This window comes from Monodelphis domestica, chromosome 5 (assembly GCF_027887165.1).
Source record: "Monodelphis domestica isolate mMonDom1 chromosome 5, mMonDom1.pri, whole genome shotgun sequence".
NCBI lineage: Eukaryota > Metazoa > Chordata > Mammalia > Didelphimorphia > Didelphidae > Monodelphis > Monodelphis domestica.
Window position 1 is genome coordinate 169,431,338 of NC_077231.1, and position 27,485 is coordinate 169,458,822.

The 27,485-nt window shown below is 36.7% G+C and overlaps 1 protein-coding gene across 1 annotated transcript in view; it reads left to right on the forward strand.

Annotated features, from left to right (window-relative positions):
* CDHR3 (cadherin related family member 3) overlaps nt 1-27,485 on the forward strand; it is a 104,258-nt gene that overhangs the window by 852 nt on the left and 75,921 nt on the right. The window contains exons 2-4 of the mRNA XM_007504100.3: nt 11,705-11,907; nt 15,489-15,657; nt 16,671-16,768. Coding sequence (XP_007504162.2) covers nt 11,705-11,907; nt 15,489-15,657; nt 16,671-16,768 — 470 coding nt within the window. The remainder of the gene's footprint in view (nt 1-11,704; nt 11,908-15,488; nt 15,658-16,670; nt 16,769-27,485) is intronic.

The window sequence follows — 27,485 nt, forward strand, 5'->3', positions numbered from 1 at the left end:
CTTCCCTCCCTCCCCTTCCTTCCTTCCTTCCTTCCTTCCTTCCTTCCTTCCTTCCTTCCTTCCTTCCTTCCTACCTACCCTTTCTTTTTTTAAGGGGCTACACTATCCCTTTTCCTCATCGTTCTCATTCTCTTGCACAAAACTGAAAGAAAAAGGGGGGTGGGGGAAGCCTTAGGACTTCTCCACGAATCCACATTGATTTCTTTGACTTTGCCTTAGCTTTGTCTACCATTTTAATTGGGCTGCAGTTGAAGTTATTAAAAGATTTGAGTGGAAAAAATTATTTTTGTGTCTTTTGTTTGGGCATGTTTTCAATGGATTTGAGGCCTCAGGGGTTGGACTAGATGACTTCTAAGGTCTCTTCTACCCTTAAGTCGCTGAGTTTGCATTTCTTCATGATTATGTATAGTCCATTCTTTCAGAAGATTCTAGCATTCTATCGCCTCTTCAACCCCAACAGATCCAGAAGAGAATAAGCTTCTCAACAGGGACCCTTCTGTTTTTAGCTGTTTTTAGCCACCACCCAGTATAAAGGTAAAATGTGTGATTTTACAGTCAATAAGGAATCCCTGGAGTTCCCTGATTAGAGGAATGACAATATCAGACCAATGCTTAAGAAAAATCACTTGAATAGATGTGTTGGTGATGGCTTGGAGAGGGAAGATCCTTGAGGCAGAAAGCCCAATTAGGTGGCTATTGCAGTAATTCAGTGGATATGTAGTTAAGGTTGGAACTAAGGTAGTGTCTCTCTGAGTGGAAAGAAGGGTATTGATGTTATAAAAGTAGAAATGGCAAAAGGATATGTTGGATGAGAGGGAACAAGGAGTCTAGGGCAAAACCAAGATTGTGTCTCCAGCTGGGGAGCCTGGAAGGCTGATAGCACACTCTACACATATGGGAAAGTCTGGAATAAGAATGGGTTTGGGGAGGAGACAGTTAATCAATTCTATTTTTGGACATGTTGAGTTTGAGAGGTCTATGGCACCCAAGGAATAGTTTTGGAAGAAAAGATAATAAAATGAGTTCTGAAATACAGATCATAGCTCCTCCAAGGATTGTGTGACTCATTCTGCCTCACTTTACAAAACAAAGAGGAGGGAAGCTCTTACTCACTGGTCATTGCAATGAATCACAGAGTGAGCCCTCCAAGGAGAAGGAAGCTATTACATCTACTAGGTGATCTAGGAGATGGGAGGTAGATATTCTGGAAAGTGTCTGGGGAGGGGAAGACCTTTCCCTCTGGCATAGCTGCTGTTGCAGGTGTCTTGGTAATGGTTAGGTTTTTCACTGTCCTGAGGAGCTGATGTTGGCTCAGACCAAGGTAGCCTGGGATCTCATAGGGGACAAGGAGAGAGTGACCTGGGTAGATGAGAGATGAGGTCATGTTTGAGATAAGACCCATGATTTGATACTTTGAGCATGGTTTGAATAATCTTCCCATTCTCCCAAATGACCCAGTGGAATCAATCCGCAGCCCTCTTAGAATAAGGCCATGAGGCTGTGGCTCTCCAGAAGGCTTAATCCCTACTTTGAAAACCACTGATCTGGTCCATTCCTCTATATCCATTAAAGAATAAGTTCTAATCCTTAATAAGTATTTACTTGAATTTAAACATCTGCATTATGTGTGTCATGTAGATTAAGCGTCAGAGAGATGAATTGAGTTTTTCATTTGTTAATTAAACTATATGAGCATCATGTATATGTACACATCCTCCACATTCCCTACTCTACACCTTGGCAACAAGAGCTCTACGCAGAGGCTGTAGATATAGGATGCTGTTACTTAATTATATTTTCCTCTGAAAAGCCTATTTGAAATTTTTTTTTGGTTTATTACTATTGCCAGAGAGAGGTAGCAAGAACTTAGTGACTCCTCCTCTGAGGAATATTGTTTCTGAAGTTGGAACTGAAGGTTTTACCTTCTAACCTCAGTACTCAGAGGCTGAGGAAAGAGGTCAAGATGCCATCATATATTTATAAATTATATTCCATGTCTGATAAGCACCCTTGTAAGAACATTTTTTAGAGAATCTCAAGGAGAATTCCACAGTTGTGACTATTAAGGTCTAATTTATTCTACAGTACTACTTTTAGTGAGGCAGCCCTATTTGTAAATTACTGGAATGGCACTGATACAAGGAAACAAGATAGGCACATCATCCATCCAGATCTGAAACACAATTGAGGAGATGTTTCAGTGAGTTCGTTGACTGATAATAAATCTTTTGCATATTATTTCTTTTTTTAAAGGGTATGCTTCAAGTAATTCTAATTTGAATCTTAATTAAGATGCATTTGTAAGTCAAATTCCATTAAAATCTCTTTCTTTTGCTCTCTATCTCACAGACCACCAAAGTTTGGAAGAACACTCTAGTAAGAAAGATGGTGGCATAGTGGAGGTGCATTGAACTGAAAGTTAAGAGACCCTCTGTTCCAGCCCATGATCTATTGCTGTGTGTCCTTGGGTAACTCACTTCCCAACTGGGCCTCAGATTTACCATCTGTCAAATGAAGTTGTATGACTAAATGTTCTCTAAATTTCCTCCCATTTTTAACATCCCATGATCAAGGAACTGAAGAACTCAAGATATGAGAATGAATATGGAGGGGTCTGGAGTGGGAGGTCCTGGATTCAAATTTGACTTCAGAAACTTCCTAGCTGTGTGACTCTAAGCACATAATCCCAATTGTCTACCCCATACCACTCTTCTGCCTTGGAGCTGATACTTGCTATCGATTCTAAGACAGAAGGTAAGAGTTTAAAAAAAAAAAGAGAGAGAGAGAATGGACTTCAGTGAAATGATAATTTAATTCATGTAGCTCCTCTGCCTGAGTTCTTTTATGGAGGTAGCATGTTAGCCTACTCACAACAAGTAGCTTTATTCCCAAGAGAAAATGAATTCCCAGTCCAATGCAACCAACTTACACATGTACATGTATCCCTTCCATATCATAGGAGTCAGGAGGGCAGTGCTCCAATTCCCTGTCAGGAAAATATGTGTAAGATTTTTTGGCCCTCCTTTGAACCAAAGAAGTTGGAATTTTTTCTTTTACTTTTATGGAATGTTTACAGTAAAAGAAATTGTGTAAATTTGTAGTATTAAAAGATAAAATATGTTGGTATTATGTGATAACTATAAATTACATATATTTTTATGCATTATCTGAGGTTCTAAGCCTTTTCTGTGTCATTTGCAGCTTCTACAACCCAACCCCCAAATATTCCTATTTAAATTTGTATGCTAATCTGTGATATATAGAAACCACCATGGAGAAAATCATGATGGGGAAGGGATAGCTGTTGTTTTGAAATGTATCCCATTTATAAAGGTTAGCCTCCAAATATTACCCATAATAGACCTATGTAAAGAACCTAATTAACTGTAGACAATATAAATCCTTCTTGACTTCTAAATCATCTCCATTTTTCTTTAATGGGTCCCACACAAATAATAATAGTGGGCTTTTAGTTACTTTAAATACTGAAATAAGAGTCACCTGTATTTTGGGTGGAACCAAGCCTATTTTTCCTTCTTCAAACAATGACTACCTGGATACTGTGGCTTTGGAGAAAGGAAGAAGCATAGAAATAGTACTATGTGGGGAGAAATTAAGGTATAAGATGGCAGTTAGTGATCCTACCTTTAGGACCTGCACCGAAGGGGAGAGATGGAGGAACTGCTTCTGAAATTTGCCTTTCCTTCTTTTTCATTTCTCATTTGTCTACTGCAAAACTCACTCTAGATTTGGTGGTTCCTCAAGGAACTTAGAAGTGGGATTGAGGGTTGGGCAAGGTAGGTTCTACAGAACAATAGGGTGTGCCATGAAAAAGGAGGAGAATTATTAAGGCATAGGATCTTGGAAGGGACTTTAGAGATTAGTAGAGTAGAGGGCAAAACTGAGAGGTACATGCAACATGAAAGAAAGGGACTTCCTACAACCAACTACCTGACTGGGCTAGCTGTTTCCTCTGGGTAAGAAATGTGTGAATTGAGCATGAATTAAGTCAGGGACTGACTATATAATCCCAAGGAGAAAAGCATTTTCTTTGTGACAAAAGTGTTCATAAGCAGGAGGAAGATCGACTCCTTTAAGCAACAGAAATAGAAAGTAATCCAGAAACTGTAATTTAATAGGATCCAAGAATTTAAAATTGTAGGGCTGCTAGGTGGCACAATAGATAGAGCACCAGGACTGTAGTGAGGAAGACTTATCTTCCCCAGTTCAAATCTAATCTCAGAGATTTACTATCTGTGTGACCCTAGGCATGTCATTTAACCCCATTTGCCTCAGCTTCCTCCTCTATAAAACAAACCAGAGAAGGGAATGGCAAGATACTCCAGTATCTTTGCCAAGAAAATGCCAAATGGGGTCATGAAGAATTGGACACAACAACATTAACATATTAAGCTGGAAAGGATATTTTTGATCATTTAGTTCAATGCTTGATTTCATTTTTTAAAAAAGTTTTATTGATCTCTTTTGTTTTTATGTCACAGTCAATTCAGAAAATAACTCCCATTCCCTGAGAACATTCTTTTTAAACAAGAAAAACACTGAAGCCAAATCAGTACAAGGATTGTTTGACATTTCATACAATACCCTGTACCCTTAGTCCTCTACCTCAATAAGAATAAGAGGAAATATCACTTTCAAATCTCTTTTCTAGCCCTTCATTTTATGGATGAAGAGATTGATGCCAAGGAAAAGTGAAAAGACTTGCCCCAAGGTTAAATCACACAGAGAGGAATAGCTAAATGGCATGGTGGATAGAGGACCAGTTCTAGAGTCTAGAGGAGCTGGGTTTAGATCTAGCCTCAGACACTTCCTAGCTGTGTCACCTTGGACAAGTCATTTAACCTTAAAGATTTTATTTTCCCAATTACATGTAATAATGATTTTCAATTTATATTTTCTGAAATTATAAGATCCAAATTATCTCCCTCCTTTCCCTCTCCCATTTTGGAAATGGCAAGCAATTTGATCTGGGTTATACATGTATTACCATGCAAAACATACTTCCCTATTGGTCATGTTGTGAAAGAATACTGATATAAAACCTAAACCCCAAAACAAAATCACAAATAAATTAAAGTGAAAAATTAGTATGCTTTGACCAATATTCTAACTCCAACAGTACTCTCTCTGGAGGTAGAAAACATTCATTGTTATAAATCCTTCAGAATTATCCCAGATAATGCTGAGAGTAGCTAAGACTTTCGCAATTCTTCATTAGACAATATTGATATTACTATGTACAATGTTCTCCTGGTTTTGCTTATTTCACTTTCCATCAGTTCATGTAGTCCTTCATTGCAATTTTTTTCTGAAATCATCCTGTTCATCATTTATTATAGAATAATAGTAGTGTCCTATCATAATTTGTTTAGCCATTGATGAACATTCCCTCAATTTCCAATTCTTTGCCACCACAAAAAGAGCTGCTATAAATATTTTTGTACCAGTAGGTCCTTTCTCCTTTTTTATGATCTCTCTGGGATACAAATCTAGTAGCAGTATTACAGGATTTAAGAGTATGCATTGTGTTATAACCCTTTGGATATAGTTCTGAATTGGCCTCTGGAATAGTTGGATCAGTTCACAACTCTTTCAGTAATGCATTAGTGTCCCAATTTTACCACATACCCTCCAGGATTTATCACTTTCCTTTACTGACATATTAGCCAAACTGATAAGTGTGAGATTGTACCTTAGAGTTCTTTTAATTTGTATTTTTGTTATCAAGAATTATTTAGAATTTTCTTTCATAGGATTATTGATAGGTTTAATTTCTTCATCTGAAAATTGCTTATTCATATCATTTGACCATTTGTCAATTGGGGAATTACTTGTATTCTTATAAATTTGACTCAGTTCTCTATACATTTGAGAAATTAGACCTTTATCAGAGAAATTTTCTATAAAAACTTTTCTCTTCTAAATTTACTTCCCTTCTAATCTTGATTACATTGTTGGTCTTGTTTGTACAAAACTTTTTATATTTAATATAATCAAATTTATTCATTTTATATCTTGTAATGTTCTCTCTCTGGTCATAAATTCTTCCCTTCATACATCTGACAGGTAAGCCATTCTACTTTCTCCTAATTTACTTATCGTATCACCCTTTATGTCTAAATCATATACCTGTTTTGACCTTATCTTGGTATAGGGTGTGAGATATTAATCTCTACCTAGTTTCTGTCATACTATTTTCTAGTTTTCCTAGGAGTTTTTGTCAAATAATGAGTTCTGATCCCACAAGCTGGGTTTTTGTTTTGTTTTTTTTGTTGTTGTTTCTCAAATACTAGATTGCTAAGGTCATTTCCTCTTGTATATTGCATATCTGATCTATTCCATTAATCTGTCATTCTATTTCTTAGCCATTACCATGTTGTTTTGATAATTAACTACATTTTAGTACAGTTTGAGATCTGTACTGCTAGGCCACCTTCCTTGACGTTTTTCCTCCATTAATGTCTTTGATGTTCTTGACCTTTTGTTGTTCCAGATGAATTTTGTTATTATTTTTCTATTTCTATAAAATAATATTTTTGTATTTGATTGGAATGGCACTGAAAAAGTAAATTAATTTTTGTAGAATTCTCATTTTTATTATATTAGCCCCATTTACCCATGAGTAATTAATATTTTTCTAGTTGTTTAAAAATGAACGTATGTGAAAAGTGTTTTGTAATTGTGTTCCTTTAAGTCCTGGTTTTGTCTTGGCAAGTTGATTCCCAGTTTTATATTGTCTAAAGTTATTTCAAATGGAGTCTCTGTTTCTATTGCTTAGCGCTGGACTTTGTTGGTAATATATAGAAATGCTGATGATTTATGGGGGTTTATTTTGTATCTTACAACTTTACTAAAGTTATTATTTCAACTAGTATTTTAGTTGATTCTCTAGAATTCTCTATGTATACCAATATATCATCTGCAAAGAGTGATAGTTTAGTTTCCTCATTGCCTACTTTAATTCCTTGGATTTCTTTTTCTTTTTTTTTTTTACTGCTAAAGCTAGCATTTCTAGTACAACATTAAATAATAGTGGTGATAATAGGCACCCTTACCACACTCCTGATCTTATTGAGATCTAACTTATCTCCCTTGCAGAGGATACTAAAACTGGTAGTTTTAGATAGATCCTCATTATTTTAAGGAAAAGCCCATTTATTCCTATATTTTCTAGTGTTTTTAACAGGAATGAATGTTGTATTTTGTCAAAGGCTTTTCCTGCATCTGTTGAGATGTCATGTGATTTTTATTAGTTTTGTTATTGAGATGATCAATTATGCTGATAATTTTCCTATTATTAAACCAGCCCTGTGTTCCTGGTTTAATGTCTAACTGGTCATAGTGAATGATCCTTATGATATATTGCTACAGTCTCATTGCTAGTATTTTATTTATAATTTTTGCATCTATATTCAATAAGGAAACTGGCCTATAATTTTCTTTCTCTGTTTTTGCTCTTCATAGCTTAGTTATCAGCATCATATCTATGTCAGAAAAAGAATTTTGTAGGACTCCTTCTTTGCCTATTTTCTCAAATCATTTATATAGTATTGCTATTAATTATTATTTAAATGTTTGATAGAATCCACTTGTGAATACATCTGACCCCGGGAATTTTTTCTTAGACAGTTGATGGCTTATTCAATTTATTTTTCTGAGATGGCATTATTTAAGTATTCTATTTTTTCTTTTATTAAACTGTGCAATTTATAGTTTTATAAATATTCACCCATTTTATTTAGATTGTCAGACTTATTGGCATATAATTGGGCAAAATAGCTCCTAATGACTGCTTTAATTTCCTTTCCATTGGTAGTGAATTCACCCTTTTCATTTTTTGATACAGGTATTTTAATTTTCTTTCTTATTTTTAATCAAATAAACCTATGCTCTATCTATTCTATTTGTATTTTCATAAATCCAATTCCTAGTCTTATTTATTAGTTTAATGATTCTCTTACTTTCAGTCTTATTCATTTGTCCTTTGATTTTTAGAATGTCCAATTTAGTCTTTAATTTGGGATTTAAAATTTGTTCTTTTTCTAGTTTCTTTAGTTGCATGCCCAATTCATTGATCTCCTCTTTATCTATTTTATTGATATAAGCATTTAGCAATATAAAATTTCCCCTAAGTACTGCTTTGACCATATTCCATAAAATTTGATATGCTGTCTCCTCATTGTCATTCTTTTAATAAAATCATTGTTTCTATAATTTGTTCTTTCACTCACCCCTTTAGAATTAGATTATTTAGTTTCCAGTTAATTTTTAATTTATCTTTCCATAGATGCTTATTGATTATCATTTTTATTGCATTATGATCTGGAAAAGATGCATTTATTAGTTCTGCTTTTTCACATTTGGTTGTGAACTTTTTATGCCCTAATACATGGTCAGTTTTTTTGTAGGTGTTATGGACAGCTGAAAAGAAGAAATATTTCTTTCTATTTTCATTCAGTTTGCTCCAGAGATCTATTAAATCTTTACTTCAAAAATTTTATTCACTTCTTTCACTTCTTTTTTTGGTTATTTTTAAATTCAATTTATCTAGTTCTGAGAGGGAAAATTAAGGTCTCCTACTAGTAGAATTTTACTGTGTATTTCTTCCTGAAGATCATTTCATTTCTCCTTTAAAATTTTGGATTTTATGCCATTTGGTGCATAAATGTTTAGAATTGATACTTCATTTTTTCTAGTACCTTTTAGCAAGATGTAATTTCCTTCCTTATATCTTTTAATCATGTTAGCACTATAATTAACACAATGAATTCTGCTCTAATCCCTTACCTTTACCCTGTGGGTGTCTTCCTACATAAAATGTGTTTCTTTTAAACAACATACCATAGGATTCTTGTTTTTAATTCACTTTGCCATCCACTTCCACTTTATGGGTGAGTTCATTCTATTCACATTCATAGTTATAATTACCAACTGTGTATTCCCTTCTTTCTTATGTTCCCCCCTTTCATTCTTCTCTTTCTATTTCCTTTCACTCTATTCCTCCTCACAAGTGTTTTGCTTTTACCCCCCCCCCATTTCTCCTCCCTTCTATTACCTTCCTTGTCTTATTCTCCTCCTACTTTTCTATAGGATATGATAGCATTCTATAGCCAAATGAGTATAGTTGTTATTTCCTCTCTGAACCAAGAGTAAGGTTTAATCATTGTCCATCACCACCCTCATTATCCCCTCCACTGTAATAATTTTTGTACCTCTTTAAATGAGATAATCTACCCTATTCTACCACCCCTTCCCCTCTTAGTGAAATCCTCTTTTTCATCCCTTGATATTTTTAACATATGATTCCATCCTAATCAACCTACTCTTGCACCCTTTGTCTATTTATATTCCTTCCAACTGCTCTAATGATGACAAAAAATTTAAGAGATATAAACATTATCTTCCCTTGTAGGAATATAAATAGTTTGACCATATGGAATTCCTTAAAATTTCCCTTTCTTGTTCACTCTTTTATGCTTTTTCTGAGTCTTTTATTTGGACATCAGATTTTTCATTTAGGGAAATCTATCTTTTCATCAGGAATACTTGGAAATCTTCTATTTTATTAAAGTATCATTTCCCCCCTGAAGTAATATACTCAGTTTTGCTAGGTAGATGGTTCTAAACCTAGTTCCTTTGCCTTCCAGAACATCATATTCCAAGCCTTCCAGTTATTTAATGTGGATGCTGCTAAGTCCTGTGTAATCCTGACTGTGGCTCCATGGTATTTGAATTGTTTCCTTCTAGCAGCTTGCAGTATTTTCTCCTTGACCTGTGAGCTCTTGAATATGACTATAATATTTCTGGGAGTTGTCATTTGGGGATTTATTTCAAGAGGTGATCTGTGGATTCTTTCACTTCTATTTTACTCTCGTGTTCAAGAATATCGGAGCAGTTTTTCTTTGATATTTTCTTGTAATATGATGTCAAAGTTTTTTAAAATCATGAATTTCAGGTCTTCCATAAATTGTCCCTCCTAGATCTATTTTCCAGGGCAGTTGTTTTTTCCAATGAGATATTTCATATTTCTTTTTTCTTCTTCTTCATTCTTTTTTTTTTAATATATCTCATGAAGTCATTAGCTTCTACTTGCCCAATTCTAATTTTTAAGGCATTATTTCCTTCCATGAGCTTTTGGATCTCCTTTTCCATTTAGACAATTCCACTTTTTAAATATACTCTGTTCTTTATTGGATTTTGGTACCTCTTTTTCCATTTGGTCAATTCTGCTTTTGAAGGTATTATTTTCTTCTTGCATTGCTTTCATTTCTCTTCCCCATTTTTCCTCTACCTCTCTTATTTGGTTTTTAAATTCCTTTGTGAGCTCTTTCAGAGCTTGAGACCAATTTCCATTTTTCTTTGAAGTTTTGGCTAGTGGCGTTAATTTCACTCTCCTTTTCCAAGTCTATACCTTGCTTTTCTTAGTCTCCAGGCAGGGTCTCAGGATCTTGAAGTTGGCTTGGGCCCCGGTTAAGAACCTAGAGCAGCAGAGGCAGTGTGAAGGGGTTTACTGTTGGCTTGTGCTGTTACTTTTTTGTGTAGCCTGACTGCAGGTGCTATATTCCAATGAGCCAGACCCTCTCTGTCTACCTTCCAAGTTGTTTCCTAAGGAGGAATAATTCTTTTAATCCAAGCAGGATAACTGCTTCAATCCATCCCCTTGTTCATTCTATCTCTCCAGTATTTGTTTGAAACATTATTTTTAGGTTGGTTGAAGAGAATTTTCAGAGAGGTTTGAGTTTTCCAATCTTCCTTCTGTGCTTTCCCTTCTGTATTAGAGTTGTTAATAAGGCAGAAAGTAAGGGTTTAAACACATGTGCTTGCATGCATGCACATGCACACATGCATACATACATACACATATGCACACAGAGTAAATAGCATGACCAGGTTTTGAGCCCAGTTCTTCTCACTCTACATTTTATCATCTTTTATAAAAGAGGTTGTTTACTTCCACTGGGTTGCCATCTTTTCAGAATTTGTATATTCTGCTTTTGGCTTAATATAGAGGGAAGAAAAAGAAGGGGAAAAGAACCAGAAGGGATCCTAGCAATCATCTAGCTAGTTCAATATTCTCATTCTATAGGTAAATAACACAAGACCCTGAAAGATTAAATTACTTGTTCAAAGGCACACATCCAGAAAGTGTCCCAAGTCAAAATTATGAGGAATCAGTTGCTACCATAAAAACAATTTTGGGGCATGCCAGAAAGTTTTAGGTTTTACCTCTTAGTATAGAGAATGCAGAAGTAAGATGACAGAATATTTGAAGTCTGATCTCAGCCCTAAGCCATTAGATTCTTAACAGAATACTTGGTATTCTAAAGCATCATAACACAGTAGCTAAAGTATTAAATAGAGTATTAGATTTAAGACAGGAAGTCCTGTATTCAAATGTTATACTAGCTATGTGATATGACCATGGGCTTGTCATTTATTCCCTCTAAGCCAGAACTTCCTCAGCTGGCAAATGAAGTGATTATATTAGTCCCTCCAGTTCTGAATCTGTGATCCCATGATCTATGTCTCATCTCTCACACTTACTATCTAAAACCCCTCAGTTTCTTCATCTGAAAGATGGAGATGAAAATAATACCTCTAAGTTGTGAGTCTAAAAAAAGTCCTTTATACAATTTAAAGCACTATATATGACACTTATTTTATATTTGTTTCCAATTTATAGGGGGAGACTGTTTACAACTAAAGGAATTCCCTGCAAGCTGCTTTGTCCCAGAGAATACTTCACCTGGTACTAGAATCTACAATTTCAGTGTGACCTTATCACCATTAGCATCATCTGTAAGCTCGGGGTTTCCTTTGATAATAAATTCAAGTCCTCTGACTCGGGCCTTCTCCATTAATGGATTATCAGGGAAAAACTTTGAAGTAAGTCTTATTGACTCCTCCAGTTCAGTAAGTTGCAGGTGGTTTGGTTTAGGCTTCCTGTTATACAGTAAAATTTGTCACCAGGGACAAGTGTTATATATTGTATTCTTGATCAAGTATCTTTTTCTCCTAGGCTTTGGGTTTTTTTCAGGTAGTCTAGGAATTTTATTTGTGGCATCTGAAGCATTCTGCAATGGAGAGTCTTCTGACCACACATCAGATGGGGCTCTCTTTTTCCTAAAGTCTCATCCCTCTGCAGACCAATAAACAATCTCTTTGCTGGATATGACTTATTACTGATAGCAATTAGCACAGTGAAGTAGAAAGAATTTCAAAGTGGAGTCACAGTATCTATAGCTGGAAGAAACCTCAAAGGGCATTGAGTTGAAGTCCCTCATTTTATAGTTGAGGAATCTGAGATGAAGGGATGATCAGTGATTTGTTCATGATCACTTGGGTCAGAGGCAAGATTTGAATTTGTGTCCTCTTACTTCAGAGCCAATGCTCTTTACATTGTACCACCCTGAATCTGGAGATCTAGATTAGATTGCTGGCTCAGTCACTTACTACTTTCATGCCCTTGTCAAAACATGTCTCTTTGAATCTCATCTTCTTTTTCTTTTTTAAAAATAAGTCCTTGCCTTCTGTCTTGGAATAAATACTCAATATTGTTTCCAAAGCAAAAGAGTGGTAAAGGCTAGGCAAATGGGGTTCAATGACTTGCCCAGGGGAGTCCCACAGCTAGGAATTTATTGAGGCCAAATTTGAACCCAGGACTTCTTGTCTCTAGGCTTGGCTCTCTATCTTCTGAGCCACCTGGCTACTCTTCATTTTCCTTTTCTATAAAATAGAGTAGATAATATTTTTACTATATGACTTTCAGTGTTAGTGGGAAAAAGTGTTTTGTAAACTATAAGGTGCTATAGAATAAATTATTTTCATTTTCTCTTGGGAGGTATTAGGATAACAGGTAAGATGGTAGAATTATTTGCTATGGGTACTTTAGAGCTTCCTGAAAGCAGAAATCTGGCTCAAATGGTCATCTAAAATCTTTATAAGTTCTCATCCTGGTTGTGAAGTTCTTTTTGTCAATTTGATTTCTCTAAGGGATTAAGATCTTTTTCTATATTTTTTTGGAATTAAAAAAAGTTAACACTTATTTTCTTTCTCTCAGGACCTCATGCCTTCAGTTAAAAAAAAAAAGAGGATAAAAAATAAAACCATTATGCGTGTGTGTGTGTGTGTGTGTGTGTGTGTGTGTGTGTGTGAATCACAACAAATTCCCTCATTGGCCACATCAAAAAAATGTTTATGTGGTTGCTCCACATCTTGAATTCTTCAATTCTCTAGTTTGCGGAGAGCTTCATTTACCAGATCAGTGGAGTTGTAGTTGGTCAATGCACTGATCAGAATTTTTATGTCTTTCCAAGTTGTTTTTATTTACTTATTTTAAAACCCTTGGGACAGCTGGGTAGCTCAGTGGATTGAGAGTCAGACCTGGAGACAGGAGGTCCTAAATTCAAATGTGACCTCAGATACTTCCCAGCTGTGTGACCCTGGGCAAGCCACTTAAACCCCATTGCCTAACCCTTACTGCTTTTCTGCCTTGGAACCAATACACAGTATTGTCCAAGACAGAAGGTAAGGGTTAAACAAAAACAAAAACAAAAAAATCTTACCTTGTATCTAAGTCAGAAGAGTGGCAAGGCCTAGGTAACTGGGGTTAAGTGACTTGCCCAGATTCACGCAACTAGGAAGTTTCTGAGGTCAGATTTGAACTGAAGACTTACCATCTCTAGGTCTGGCTCTCTATCCTCTGACCCACCTTGCTGCCCCTATGATTTCTCTTCATAATGTTGATATTATTGTATCAAATTTTCTCCTGATACTGCTCACTTCATTGGGTACCAGTTCTATGGAATGGACATGTCACTAATGATTAAATGCCACATCAAAGAACTCTAAACATATAGGCACCTCAATTCTGGCTACATATTTTCCCTTTAGAATAGATAAACTAAGTATAATAAGCATTCGTGTTCACATCTGCTTACCGTTATTTGGCTTTCCCCTTCTTCCAAGTGATTCCCAACGTTGTCATTTCCTTTTAAACCAGGGTACTAGTCTGCTTTTTATATTTCCAGCTGAAATGTAAAATGTAGTTCCACAGCAACTAACACTTTCCATGGAGACAAATGTCAAAAACCTATCATGATACCGTTTGCCTGTTCTTTGTTTGTTTGTTTTTTGCCTATCTTATTTTTCCTCACAATAGCTTTGTGAGGACAGTAATGCAAATATTATCATCTGGAAAACCCAGATGAGGAAACTGAGGTTTTGAACCAGATAGACTTCCCCAGACCATATAGTTAGCAAGGGTCAGGTACAAAACAACACTCAGATTGTCTCTTTCCAATTCTGGGATTCTTTCAAGGATATCACATGCTCTCTTCTGATTCTGAACCATTGTGGCTTCTCTAGCATTGCCCATCACCTTCTTCCTTGTCTGACTCTCTAGACTCTAACCTGTTATGGGATCTGGAGCTTTTGGCAGCTTGGCATAGTATATGTCAAGCTGAAAACCAGCATGTTTAAAACCACATTCCTACTGAAATTATCTCCCTTTCTCAACTTCTGCCTTTTGGCTATTTGTGCCATCATTCATTCCTCTGGTCTTTCAGGCTCCTTTTCTCTCTTTTTCTCACAGCTCAGCACCAATCCTAATCCTCATAATCTTCCCAGCCCCTTTTTATGTGTTTTCTTCCCCCATTATTATGTAAACCCCTTGAGGACAGGGATTAGCTTTCTGCTTATATTTGCATTCCCAGCATTTAACAGTGCCTGGCACATAGTAAGCACTTATTAAATATTAGTTGATCAGGCAAAAAAAAAAATAAAAGGAAGAGAGCCATGACACCTGTCTTGAAAGACTACCATGTTAAAGAGACATAAGATTTGTTTTGCTTAGTACCAGAGCTTAGAACTAGCAACAGTGAGGGGCAGCTAGGTAGAATAATGCATAGAGGACCAGGCCTGGAGATGGGGAAATCCTGTGTTCAAATATGGCCTCAGATACTTCCTAGCTATGTGACCCTGGGCAAGTCACTTCACCTCAGTTGTTTGGTCCTTGATGCTCTTATGTTTTAGAATTGATACCAAGACAGAAGGTAAGGGTTTGCTTGTTTGTTTTTTTAAGAACTAGGAACAGTTGGTAGGTATGGCAGATGGGTAGACTAATACGGAAAAATGTTTTACATGATTACACTTGTGAAATCTATATAAGATTGCTTACCATTGCAGGTTGGAGGGAAGGTGAAAAAAGGATAGAAAAATAGAGAGAATTTGGAACTTAAAAAATTAATGAACATTGAAAAATTGTTCTTAAATGTAATTGGGGGAAAATAAAATATTACTAATAAAAAGAAATGGGAAATAAGTCTGGGCCCTTTGATAGTAAAGGAAAAGATCATTCATGAACCATTTGTTATTGACTCCTTGAAATGATCCCATTTCAGAATGTCTATCTCTCAAGATTCCTTCTTTCCATAGACCCACTAAGAACTTTCTATTTTGTTTTTCAGGTGGTCACCACAGGGCAGCCTCCACTTGATTTTGAAACTATGCCAAAATCCTTTGATTTGCAGATTTATGTTAAAGATGAAGCTGGTGCAATGGACTTGGGGCTTTTGACTGTCAAGTTAAAAGATGTTAATGAGCCTCCAATGTTTCTAGACAACCTGGCAAAAGAAAGTAAGATATGACTTGTCTGTGACATAGAAGATAGAATGGCATTGTGGTTCTAGGAGACAATGAAAATGACTAAACAGATTTTTTTAGTAGAGAAGGGATCTACTAAACAGAAAGAAAAATAAAGGACCAATCACCACTCTCCAGTTGTCAATCCCTCTCTCTCCTTTACTCTTTGGCAGTAATAATCAATTGACCCACCAAAAGAAACTCTCAACAGAGTGTAGCAGTCAGATCCATTTATGAAACAAGTGAAGTATTCCTTGGGCACCTTCCCATGTTCCCTCTTGAAATTAGTGTTTTATCCACTAAAAACATAAGTTCAGAGCCTTCTAGTAATCTGGCTTAGTTACTTCTTCTTATAGTGTTTAAAGAGATTCACCAATTTAGTTAAAAAACCATTTAAGGTATGACAATTCCTGAGGGGTATTTTCACATTTTGAAATAGAATTTTTGGAGATAGGAAACACTCATGCCAAAAGGTTTCTAAGGGTGACTTTCTAGTGACTTTCAACTTCCTGACTTTCAACTTCCCTCTGTACCTGCTGGTAAACAGAGAGAATGAGAATTTAGTGCACCGCCTCTGAAAAACCTTCTGAGCCATCACTGTATGATTCCCCATAATTTGTTTGATCCAGCTTGTAAATAGGGTGCTTCTTCATATGTCAACATTTTGTTGGTTTGGAAACTCAGTCAACTGATGGATGCAGATAGTAACACTTCCTAAATTTAGAAGATTTGTCTGAGGTTCACAGAAATTAAATGACTAGTTCCAAGTCAGACAGCAATGAGAGTTTAAATCCAGGACCTCCTGACTCAACATCTAGTACTCTGCCTACTAAATCAGTCTGCCTATTTATTTTTAATTATATTCTAATTCTTCAAGTTTGGTAAATTAAACCATAGTTAGAAAACTTCAGTTTCTTAAGTGTAACAGTTTTAGGCAAAATTTATGTCAGAATTACATATTTGCTTTATATTTTAAAATGTTTACTATACTTTGAACTCCTATGTAGCTGTAGAGCTCTATATTTTGGAAGGAACAAGCCCTGGACCCATTTACCAGATTGAGGCAGTTGATCCTGAGGACAGAGCCATAAAAGAGCCTCTTCTGGTAAGTTTCTTTATTAAAATGTATGTTTTTATCCTTTTCTGGCTCTGATCAGGGGAGAAAGAGAGACAGACAGACAGAGAAACAGAGGCAGAGACAGAGAGAGACAGAGACACAGAGACACACAAAGAGACATAGAAGGGGTGAGAGAGAGAGACAGAGAGAGAGGGAGACAGAGAGAGAGACAGAGAGACAGAGGCAGAGAAACAGAGACATAGTCGGGGAGAGAGAGACACAGAGACAGAGAGAACCCACCAACACCCAGGATTGTTCAAACAAGGAAGATATAGTATAGACTTGAACAATTTGTGTTTATTTTGCCCTGAGGTGGATTGACCTATGACCCATCTGTTGACTCTTTGGATAAGAAGAATATAAACAATGTTTAAGCCTTCAGTGGAAAGCTCTGGAGACCCCATGGGACCCCTTGACTTATCTATTTTTATCTTTTATCTGAAGATATTGGAATGTTTTTTTAGAGGGGGAAAAAAAAGACTGTTTGAATTCTAGGTCTTTGAGTGATCCATTTTACCATTTGGAAACCTGGACTGATACACATGTGACATCCAGTGTTTTAACAGGATGACTTTGGGCTTTGCAATTATGGAAAACATAATTTATGTTTCAAAATTGGGAGTTTGAAAAAGAAATCAGAATCTGTTCTTCCACATTTTCAGTACCAGGCAGAGCAAGGATGACCTCCAGTGATATTTTACAGCAAACAAAAATTGTCTTGGGACCCTGTGTCCTCCTTCTGTGTCCCTTTATTACATCCTAACACAGTATTCCCTAGTAATAAATTCATAGGTCTAGCACTATAAACATCATTTAGGTCAAGTTCATTGTGAGGAAACTGAGGCCTTGACAGTTTAAATTTCTTACCTAAGGTCACACAAGTAATATGTAGCAAAACCTAATTCCATTTCAGGTTTTCTGGCTCTAAATTCAGCTCTCTATTCAATTATTTTTCTAGTGGTGTAGGACTTCCAAATTCCCTCATTACATCTCACTCAATGTCTTTCTCTCTATGGCTTCACAAGCTCTAAAACTGCCTTTCTCTCCAGCACCACCATACAAAACTCTTATTCTTTTAAGTGAGTCTAATCCCAGGTCCCTATTAATAGAACAAAACTCTGAACAAACTAGTACCTACTAATGTATAAGTAGTAGATACTTCCTTGAACTCTACCAGGAGTATTTGCATTTTAAAAAATGTTAAAACAAATTAATGTCTAATTGTTGAAAGTTCAGGTGTTGAGATAGAAAAAAATAGGCGACAGATTATGTTGGGTAAGATTTTTTAAAAATAAGATCTTTATGCTGTACAGTTGTTTTCAGGCAAGTCCAAACTTTTGGGACCCCATTTGAGGTTCTCTTGGCAAAAATAGTGTAGCTGTTTGTCATTTCCTTCTCCAGTTCATTTTAGAGATTAGGAAACTGAGGGAAATGGGGTTAAGTGACTTGCCCAAGGTCACATAGCTAGTAAGTATCTGAGTTCAGATCTTTATAGTAAGCTTTAAGTCATAAGGTAACCAACAAGTCTGCCCACATGTAAGGATAGCTCTGAGATCAAGATGATTTTTTCTTTCCTCTTCTCTTTGAAGAATGAGGCCTGGCCCAGTGATTTCATTGGTATAAGGAGTTCTCAATGAGGACATTCCCCATACCAAAGGAAGCCAGCTCTTTTCTACAACTTATGACCTTAAAGAATTACCTAGAACACCAGGAGGTTAAATGACTTTCCTAGAGTCAAGAGGCCATTTAATACATCTAAGGGAGGACTTAAGACAAGGTCTCCCTAACCTCTAGACCATTCAATATCCATTACTCTATTCTGCCTTCTTCTTGAATTTACCTCTAAAATAGGAAACTAGAAAACCCACATCCTTTTAAAAATAAATTTTATTGGAATTATTTCTTCTTAATCTACATTTCCCCCTGTGTCTCTGAGATTCATACCTTACAACAATTTTTTTTCTTAAAAAGAAAGAAAAGGTGTGTGTGTGTGGGAATCAATTAAAATGATCAAACATATCAAAGAAACTTGTTGTATGAGATGCTCCACATCCATAGATCTCTACCTCTGCCATATATCTTCTTTAGGGCCAAGTTTGTCCTTTCACAATATAAAGTCTTCTTTGTTTTATGGTTGTTTTTTACATTGTTGTAGTCATTATGACTATTAATTGCCTTATTCTCCTTACTTCACTTTGCATCAACTTATATAAGTCTTTTCACACTTCTCTATATACACCATGTTCATCATTTCTTATATCACAGTTATTATTGCATTATATTCATCATTTTGTTTAACCCTTCCACAATGGGCATCTACTCTGATTTCAATTTTTTGCTACCATGGAAAACATGCTATTTTGTTATGTATAGAACCTTTCTTTTTGTTAGTGAGCTCCTTGAGATATGTGATAAGTAGACTCTCTGGGTCAAAGGATATGGTCATTTTAGTCATTTATTTGCATAATTCCAAATTGTGTTCTAGAATGGTTGTACCAATTTAGAGTTCCATCAACAATGTATTAGTTTTCCTGTCTTTCTACAACCTCTCCATTTACTATTCTCATCTTTTATCATCTTTGCTAATTTGCTAGACATGCAGTGAAACTTCAGGATTTCTTCTATTTGTGTCTTTCTAATTTTTAGTGATTTGGAGCATTCTTTCATCTAATTATTAATAATTTACCATCTTGTCTTTTTTAAACCTTTTTTTGGTAATTTACAAATTTACCAACATTTTACCAAAATTTTATCAAAATGTCTTCTTTAGACATTTGATTGTTCATGTTTTAAAAATCTTATATCCAAGTTTTATCCCTTGCCAAAGACACATATGCAAATAACAAGCTTCTACCCTGAAAGACTTGGAAAAAATATACCTCTCTTACCTCTTTGCAGAGTTGGATTATGGGTGTGAAATAGCAAATATTCTCTCAATATTAGCTAGGTTTGCTGAACCTTTTTTCAGCTCAGTGGTACAGTAGATTAGAATGCCCATCCTGGAGTCAGGAAGCACTGAATTAAAAATTGGATTCAGACACTTACTACTTTGTATTTGGCTTTCGTTTTTCCCAATATTGGCAACATTTTTGTCTGGATGTTGAATTGCTCATGAATGGAAAGGTAAAATTGAAACACTTGATTTTTCCAAGATTCTATGGCTCTCTAATTTGTAAGGAAAAGAAGCTTCCATTTCCCTTTTAAAAGGGGGTCTATTCTTATAACTAGGAAGCTAAGTGGTAAAGTGATTACAGTATCTGTCCTACAATCAGAAAGACTCTTTCTGATTTCAAATATATCCTCACACTTTTATTAACTAGGTGACTCAGGGTAAGTCACTTAGCCCTGTCTGTCTCAGTATCCTTATCTGTAAAATGAGTGGGAGAAGTAAATGGCAAACTATTCTAGTATCTTTGCCTCAGATACTTATTAGCTATATTACCCTGGGCAAGTCACTTAACTCTGTTTGCTTTAGTTCGCTCATCTGAAAAATAAGCTAGAGAAAGATGTGGCAAACCACTGCAGTGTCTCTGCCAAGGAAACCTCAAATGGGTCACAAAGAGTCAGACATGACTGAGATGACTCAATAACAATAGCAAAAGTACTTATGACTCCTAGGGAAAACAATAGATGCTATGTCAGTGATAAAGAAACCACAGAATGTTAAGCTAAATGGAGGTCTTAGAAAACACTTGTTTCAATACCTGTTCTTCCCCAAGGAGAAAACTGAAAAGTCCGCTATGTCCTTTTCTTCCTCTGCCAGCACCCTCTCAGAAGTATTCCCTGATCTGCCCACCTCTAACATCTATTATTTATGTGATCTTGGTGGGCAAATCACTTCACCTCCCTAAATAAATGTCAGGATAGGTCATAGATTTAAAGCAGAGAGCATCATCAGTCCAATCCTCTCTTTACTGTTGAGAAAAGTGAGGCCAATAAAGGGGAAGTAACTTCTCCATGGTCACATTAGTAAGTGAGAGAGGTAGGATTTGAACCCAGTTCCTCTGGCTCCTGAGAGCATATTATTCCTCCTCATTTGTAAAATGAAGGAAAATAATAAGAACTCCTCTGAGGTTTCTTCAAGCCCTAGATTTATTACTGGTAATAATAAAAACAAATTCACTAGCAGAGTAGATTTCCAGGTCAGAAGTCATGAGATCTGAGTTCTAGTCCCACATCTATCACTAACTAGCCATATGACCTGAGGAAGTTTCTCAGGACCTCAGTTTCCTCATCTGTAAAATGAGGGAGTTAAACTAAGTAATTGCACAAGTTTCTTCCAACTTTATGACTCTATAATATGATTGAAAACTGGTCTTGACATTTTGATTTTCTTCTCCCTCTGAGTTTCAGTTTTATGACTTAACCATCTTTGGCTAAAGGGAAGAAGGACCAGTCATAGTTCACTGCCCGCTCAAGGAAAGTGGGCGGGAGGGAGGGAGACATAAAAACAAACAAAACAGTTAGACCAGGAAGGAAGAGTGACTGCCCCCCCTCCCATTCTCTTTACCTTCTCTACCAGTCTAGCCAGTTCACAAGACTATTCTCCTCTAACTTAATCCTTTGTCTGCCTTGGTGAGGACAAAACACATTTTACTTTATACAAAAGGCTTTCATTTCCTAATGGAAGGGTCCAATCATTGTGAAGAGAAAGCACTTTAATTGAGGAATTGCTGCAGTAAATCACTCTGTCTCCAGCTGTGAAACCGATTCATGTCTTCAAAGTCTCTGAGGAACCTCTCCTGGCAACCAGGACTGCTATTTCAAAGAAGGAGGGGGGTGGTGGTGGGAGAAAACACGAGGGAAGAATTATGGGAAAGAATAATTTTTTTCTTAATTCCCTTCTCAAAAAGAGAAAAAAGTGAAGGTGGGAGGAAGGGGAAAGAAGGAAATACATTAGCAAATAGAGTAATCAACACCCAGTTTTTTATCCAAATTGTATATATGTGGACTATCCCTAATATATTTTTAATCCTCTTTCACATCCCCCCAACCCCCATCCCTCATCCAGGCAGTACAGGGAGTACAAGCCAATCTTGTTAGACTAAGTAATACCCATGTAAGTGCTGAAAAACTAATAATATTTCCCCCTCCCCCCAAATCTTTGACTTTTGATTGACTACATTTTGGTTTCTCTATACTCCTACTCTTCCTCATAAATAGGAATAATTGGCCAGCTGGTTGGTGTGTTTTAGGTGGAACTGAATTTATAGGGTATTTCCTAGGAATTAAAAAAAATCCTCCCAGGTACTCTGCCTTTACCTAAGGTTGCTGCCACCAGGAGATTGATTAGTCAACAGTAGTCAGGCAAGATAATTGAGAAAACCATGGCTGTTCCACTTAATATACTAACTCAAAAAAAAATTTTAATGAAGATGTCATTGTTTATTTAGACAATAGTATGTAAACTAGTTAAGTGCTTTCTACTTATAATTTGCAATTTGTACCATTTTAAGAAAATATTAAAAAATAGTTTTTAAGTACAACTGTTCTGCTGTGTTGCTGCCTTAAACTGTTTTTTAAGGCTATCTGAAAAAAGAAAAGATCCCAGCTAAGAGTTTCTCCAAATGATTATCTCTAATTTCTAAGTATAACAGGTATACTTTGTTACTAGCTTAAACTTAAAAAAAAATTTTACCTCTTAAAAACAAAGGAGGGAGCAGCTGGGTAGCTCAGTGAATTGAGAGCCAGACCTAGAGACGGGAGGTCCTAGGTTCAAATTTGGCCTCAGACACTTCCCAGCTGTGTGACCCTGGGCAAGCCACTTAACCAGCATTGCCTAGCCCTTACCGCTCTTCTGCCTCGGAACCAATATGCACAGTATTGATTCCAAGACCAAAGGTAAGGGTTTAAAAAAACAACAAAAAATAAAGGGTCCCAACCTGGAGTTTCTCTAAATGATCACCATTAATTTCCAAGTCTGAAAAGTATGCTTTGTTACTAACTTAAACTATTTTCAAGTCTGTCTCTAAAAAGAAACAATATCAGCAAGGAGTTTCTCCAGATGATTATCACTACTTGAGACAGGCTCTGTCTATTTTAATTTATAAGCAAGCTACATGTTACAGTAGCAGTGTCAAATACTTCCTTCAGTAATACTTTTCTGTTACTTTGAGCATGAAATGACTTTAATAAACTGTTAAGTTACATCATCTTAAACCATTTTCCCAAGTGTTCAGTTACAAACCTCCTTGGAGGCTCTCATTGAAATTGCTATATTAAGGCAGGAAAAAAAAAAAAAATATATATATATATATATATATATATATATATAGTGAGTTAGTTAGCTAAGAGCCAGAAGATCATCATTCCAACCCAAAAAACTCTGATCTCTTAGTTCAGTAATTTTATCAAAAGGGGAAATAAGGGTCTTCTAGTCCAACCTGATCTTGAGGAAGCCATACTGATTCCTTGTGATCACCACTTCCTTTTCTAGATCATGTATAAAATTAGGAGGTTGAGCCCAATTGTCCCTGAGGTCTTTTCCAGCCCTAAATATATGATTCTATGTTCCCAAGTTCATTAATCATACCTTTAATAACATATTCTAGTTAGGGTTTTGTTGTTGTTTGCCAGTAATTAAAATTAAATTCACTGACCTATAGTTTGAAGACTGTATTTTCTTCTCTTTTTTGAAAATTAGGACAAATTGTTATGGGGGAATCTGTTTACCTTGGCCTGTGTATGCTCTGTTGCATTGACCTTCCTATGGCCTCCTGGTTGATGGTGTCCATCGAATCCTTCTCAGTTATCACTTTGTAGCAGTCCACACCTAGCTATGGACAAAGGAGACAGTTAGAATGTACAGAGTGGCTTAGAAGAGAGCATGCTCAGTCTTGCGCATGGCTAGTAAAGCCTCTGACCCTTGATCCCAGCTTCCCCCAGGTTAGGCGGGAAACTTAGATCCCTTTGTCTGATCCATGCTGGGATAAACCACACCTATACCTTGCCTTAATTTACAATTACCCAATGGCAATACACTATGTAATTCATCAATATGTATTGGGTACATTTGCGTATCAAAGACATTAAAAGGAGCACCCTGCAGTCACCTCAGTCTCTGGGATCTCACAGATTGCCTAACACCGACTCTTCCCTTTTTCTCTCCTCTCTCTATCTCACCTAGCTCTTTCTAATTCATCCTATTATACTCTGTTTATTTTCTCAGCTAAGCTATATCATCCTCTGACCGGGTGTAGTGTTAAATTTGGATCACTGGATGGATCTTGCCTTTGAGTTGTCCAGAGATTGGAGTTGCTGTGGGCTCCATTAAAATCAATACGGCCTGGTTTCTGACTCAATTCTGCCATCTCTTACCTGGCTCCGCCACGCCCCCCACGGAATTCCAAACTACTATCCTTTCTCTCTCTTTCTTTTCTTGTGGCACTCGCAGGCAAGGCCGCACACTTTAAGACCCCACCGTGTTTCCTCCTATGTTAAAATGCTTGTGACAAATGTGACTTAATTGCTAAAGCTAGTGAGGGTCTTTCTTTTAAAAAAGTCTTTTTTCCTATCTTGAATTCAATAAATACCAAACAAAATGAGCAGTGCCATACACAAAACAAAAAAAGGAAAGAAAACTTCACATGAAATCAAGAAAACTTCACATGAAATCATGGATCTCCACTGTATACAGCTTCCTTTTCTATACAGGGACACCATTTCCTATGTGTAACTTTAAAAAATGTTAGTACCTGTTAGTATTTCTCTGGCCTTCCTTCTGTTCTATTCATGTACTTTAAAAAAATGCTCCAATTATCTTTCTTCTTCCTTTATTCATTCCTCCTTCCTTCATTCCCCCTCTATTCCCTTTTTCTCAATTCTTCCCTCCCTCCATGCCTCCTTCACTCCATTCTCCTTCAATCCCTTCCTCCCTTTCTTCTTCCCTTCCACAATCCTATTGCTCTCTCCTCCCTCCCTCCCTTCTCCTCCCCTATCCTCAAGATTATTTCTAAATATTATAGAGACCCACCCTGGGACTTGAGAAGGCTGTTGCCAAAGCCTCTTGCCCAAGGCAGCTAGGAGGAACAGTGGATAGAGTGCTGGGCCTGGAATCAGGAAGACCTGAGTTCAAATAGGCCTCTATCTGTGTGACTCTGGACAAGTCCCTTAAGCTCTGTTTATCTCACTTTCCTTATCTTTAATTATAACACTTACCTCTCAGGGTTGTGGTGAGGACCAACTGAGATATTTTTAAAGACAGTGGCACATGGTAGACACTTAATAAAAGTTTGTTTCCTTCCCCTCCCCCATTTTGTTTATGATACTTAAAACATAGTTCTCATAGTGTAATAGTGAAAATTTTCACCCTTTAAGATTGTTATAATATTAAAACTATGGCCTCCAAGGAATTTACTTATGAAATTCCTAAAATGAAACACTCAAGTCCGAATGGAGTTTATGGAGGTTTAATCACATCACGATGGGAGTAAGAAAAAGGAAGAGGGAGAAAAGGAGAGAGGAGAAAAGGGAAAAGGTTTACTCAACCTCTCCAGGGAGCCAGAGGGAGTTAGGCCCAAAGAGGCCAAGGTAGAGAAGGAAACAGTCCTTGACTCACGTGACCGATCTGAAGGGAAGCTGACTGCGGGCCTCCACCTTGCTCAAGCTTCTAGCATGAACTGGCCTCTAGCCCTGTCCACAGGAATTTCCGAGGCTGCTCTCTCCGTCACTTCCTGTGCCTCACAAGTGCCAATGGTGGCTCAAGCTTGGCTTAGGACAGCCCAGGTGGGCAGTTAGTTATTTCTGATTTGTCATTGACTAGCACATGCCCCTGTAGTGTGGGTGTGCACAATTTTGGGTGCTAGACCAAGATGGAGATTTTAAAATTCACAATAGTCTATACATGTGAATGAGCATTGGTGCTCATTAATCACTTAGTGAAAACACATTGGTCTTTTTTTCGATACTTCCTCCTTTTCTTTTACATCAGATATCATTTCTAATATATTTCTTCTCTAGAGCCTTCTCTCTTGAATTTACTTTCCTGTTGCATCTTGGACCATAAGATCCTTCTACTATTTTCACTGAAACCTTTAAAATTCACTCTCCTCAAATCTTTGGTAAAAGAAAATAATTATGCCCAGAATTCTTAACTTATCCCTTAGAAACATTAAAATGGCATTCTGCCCTCCCCACAAGATTCTTCTTTGGTTTCATCTCACCAAAATGCTTTTCTTTGGTCTAGGTAGAGTGGTTTATAAGGGTTGGGACTGGGCAAGAAAGGTGGCTGTTGCAACATTTCCAAACTTCAAGAACCCTGCCTTGAAGGGAAAAAAAAGTTTTTAAACAAAAGCAAAGTTCTGATTAAGGTGGAAACATGCAGTTGGAGTTCCAAGAAGGATGTTTTCTGTTTGGGGCCCAAGCTTTAAGACAGAGAGAGCCTGGCTCCTCTGGGGATCCTGATATTTCAGGAAACTGGGGCATGACTTTATCTCAACTCCCTTCTGAGACCAACTATCCAATGAAGGGTGATCAGGGAAGGAAATGCTGACCATGTCTTCCAAACTGAAGCTTTTGAGTGGCTGAGCAAACCACAGCTATAATAAAGGACTACAAATGTAGAAACATTGGGTGACTGGTAAAATAATATTCCCAGCAGGGATACTAGAGAGGTCATTTGACAAGAACTTGTTAAAGGAATTGATCTGATTATCCAGTGACTTTCTCAGCAACTGCATTCAATGTATCAGGCTAAAAGGTGGGGATGGGATTGCTTTTCATTCTATTTAATTTCTATTTTCAAAGAATGAATATCAGGGGAGCTGCTTTGGTTAAACAAACTTTTAAAATGGAGAATGCCAGAATGTTCAAAAAAGTATACTATACTGACACATGTCCATGCCACACAATATTCTGAGTCTCGTTAATTCTCTTTTTTTCTTAATACAAAAGAAGTAATTTCCATTGACACAGGCAAATAGATTCAAGGATGAAAGAAATAAGCCTGACCCTAATATAAACCAGGGTATGGAGAAACTAGACAATTAGGAAGAAGAAAAAATTAATAAATAGATCCTTAACTAGTATTTTTTACCTAAGGCAAGCTTCACAGAACAAGTCAGGCCCAGCAACAACAACCACATCCCCTCAGTCAACTTTTTAAAAGAGATTCAGATGTGGGCATAGTTACAAAAGAGAGGCGGTAGAAACTCTAGGACACAGGAAGGCTGGTACCTTGATAGAAGGCAGAGATAATTCCCTTTGGATGTGGCAGTTAGCAGGTAGAAGCATCTGGTAGCTTCCTTTTTAAAGTAATTATTCTTGCTAACTTCCTGCTAAACTCAGCTATTTCCACCTGCAGAAGAAGAGTAAATGCTGTCAGAAATCTCTAAATTTTGGTGCCCTGGGGCAAAGCTCCAGTTAGCCCAGCCTAGTTACAGCTTTGAAAACAAAAATCTTCACTCTTAGCTCTCTTCCTCTAGGCCATCACTGTACACTGTCACTGAATTTATTGTCAAGGGGCTTTCATTAGTGGAGGTGGAACTGAAGAAAATTTCCTAGGCCAGTCAAACATTGCTAGGAGTGTGTGTGTGTGTGTGTGTGTGTGTGTGTGTGTGTGTGTGTGTGTAAAATTTATTTGCAAATACTTTGTTTTTCCCCCAAAAGTAACTTTGAGGTCTTAGATACCAAAGCTATCCCAACACAGGATATATGTATGTGTATAGGACAGAACAAGAAGGAAGACATTTCATCTTAACTTTGTATA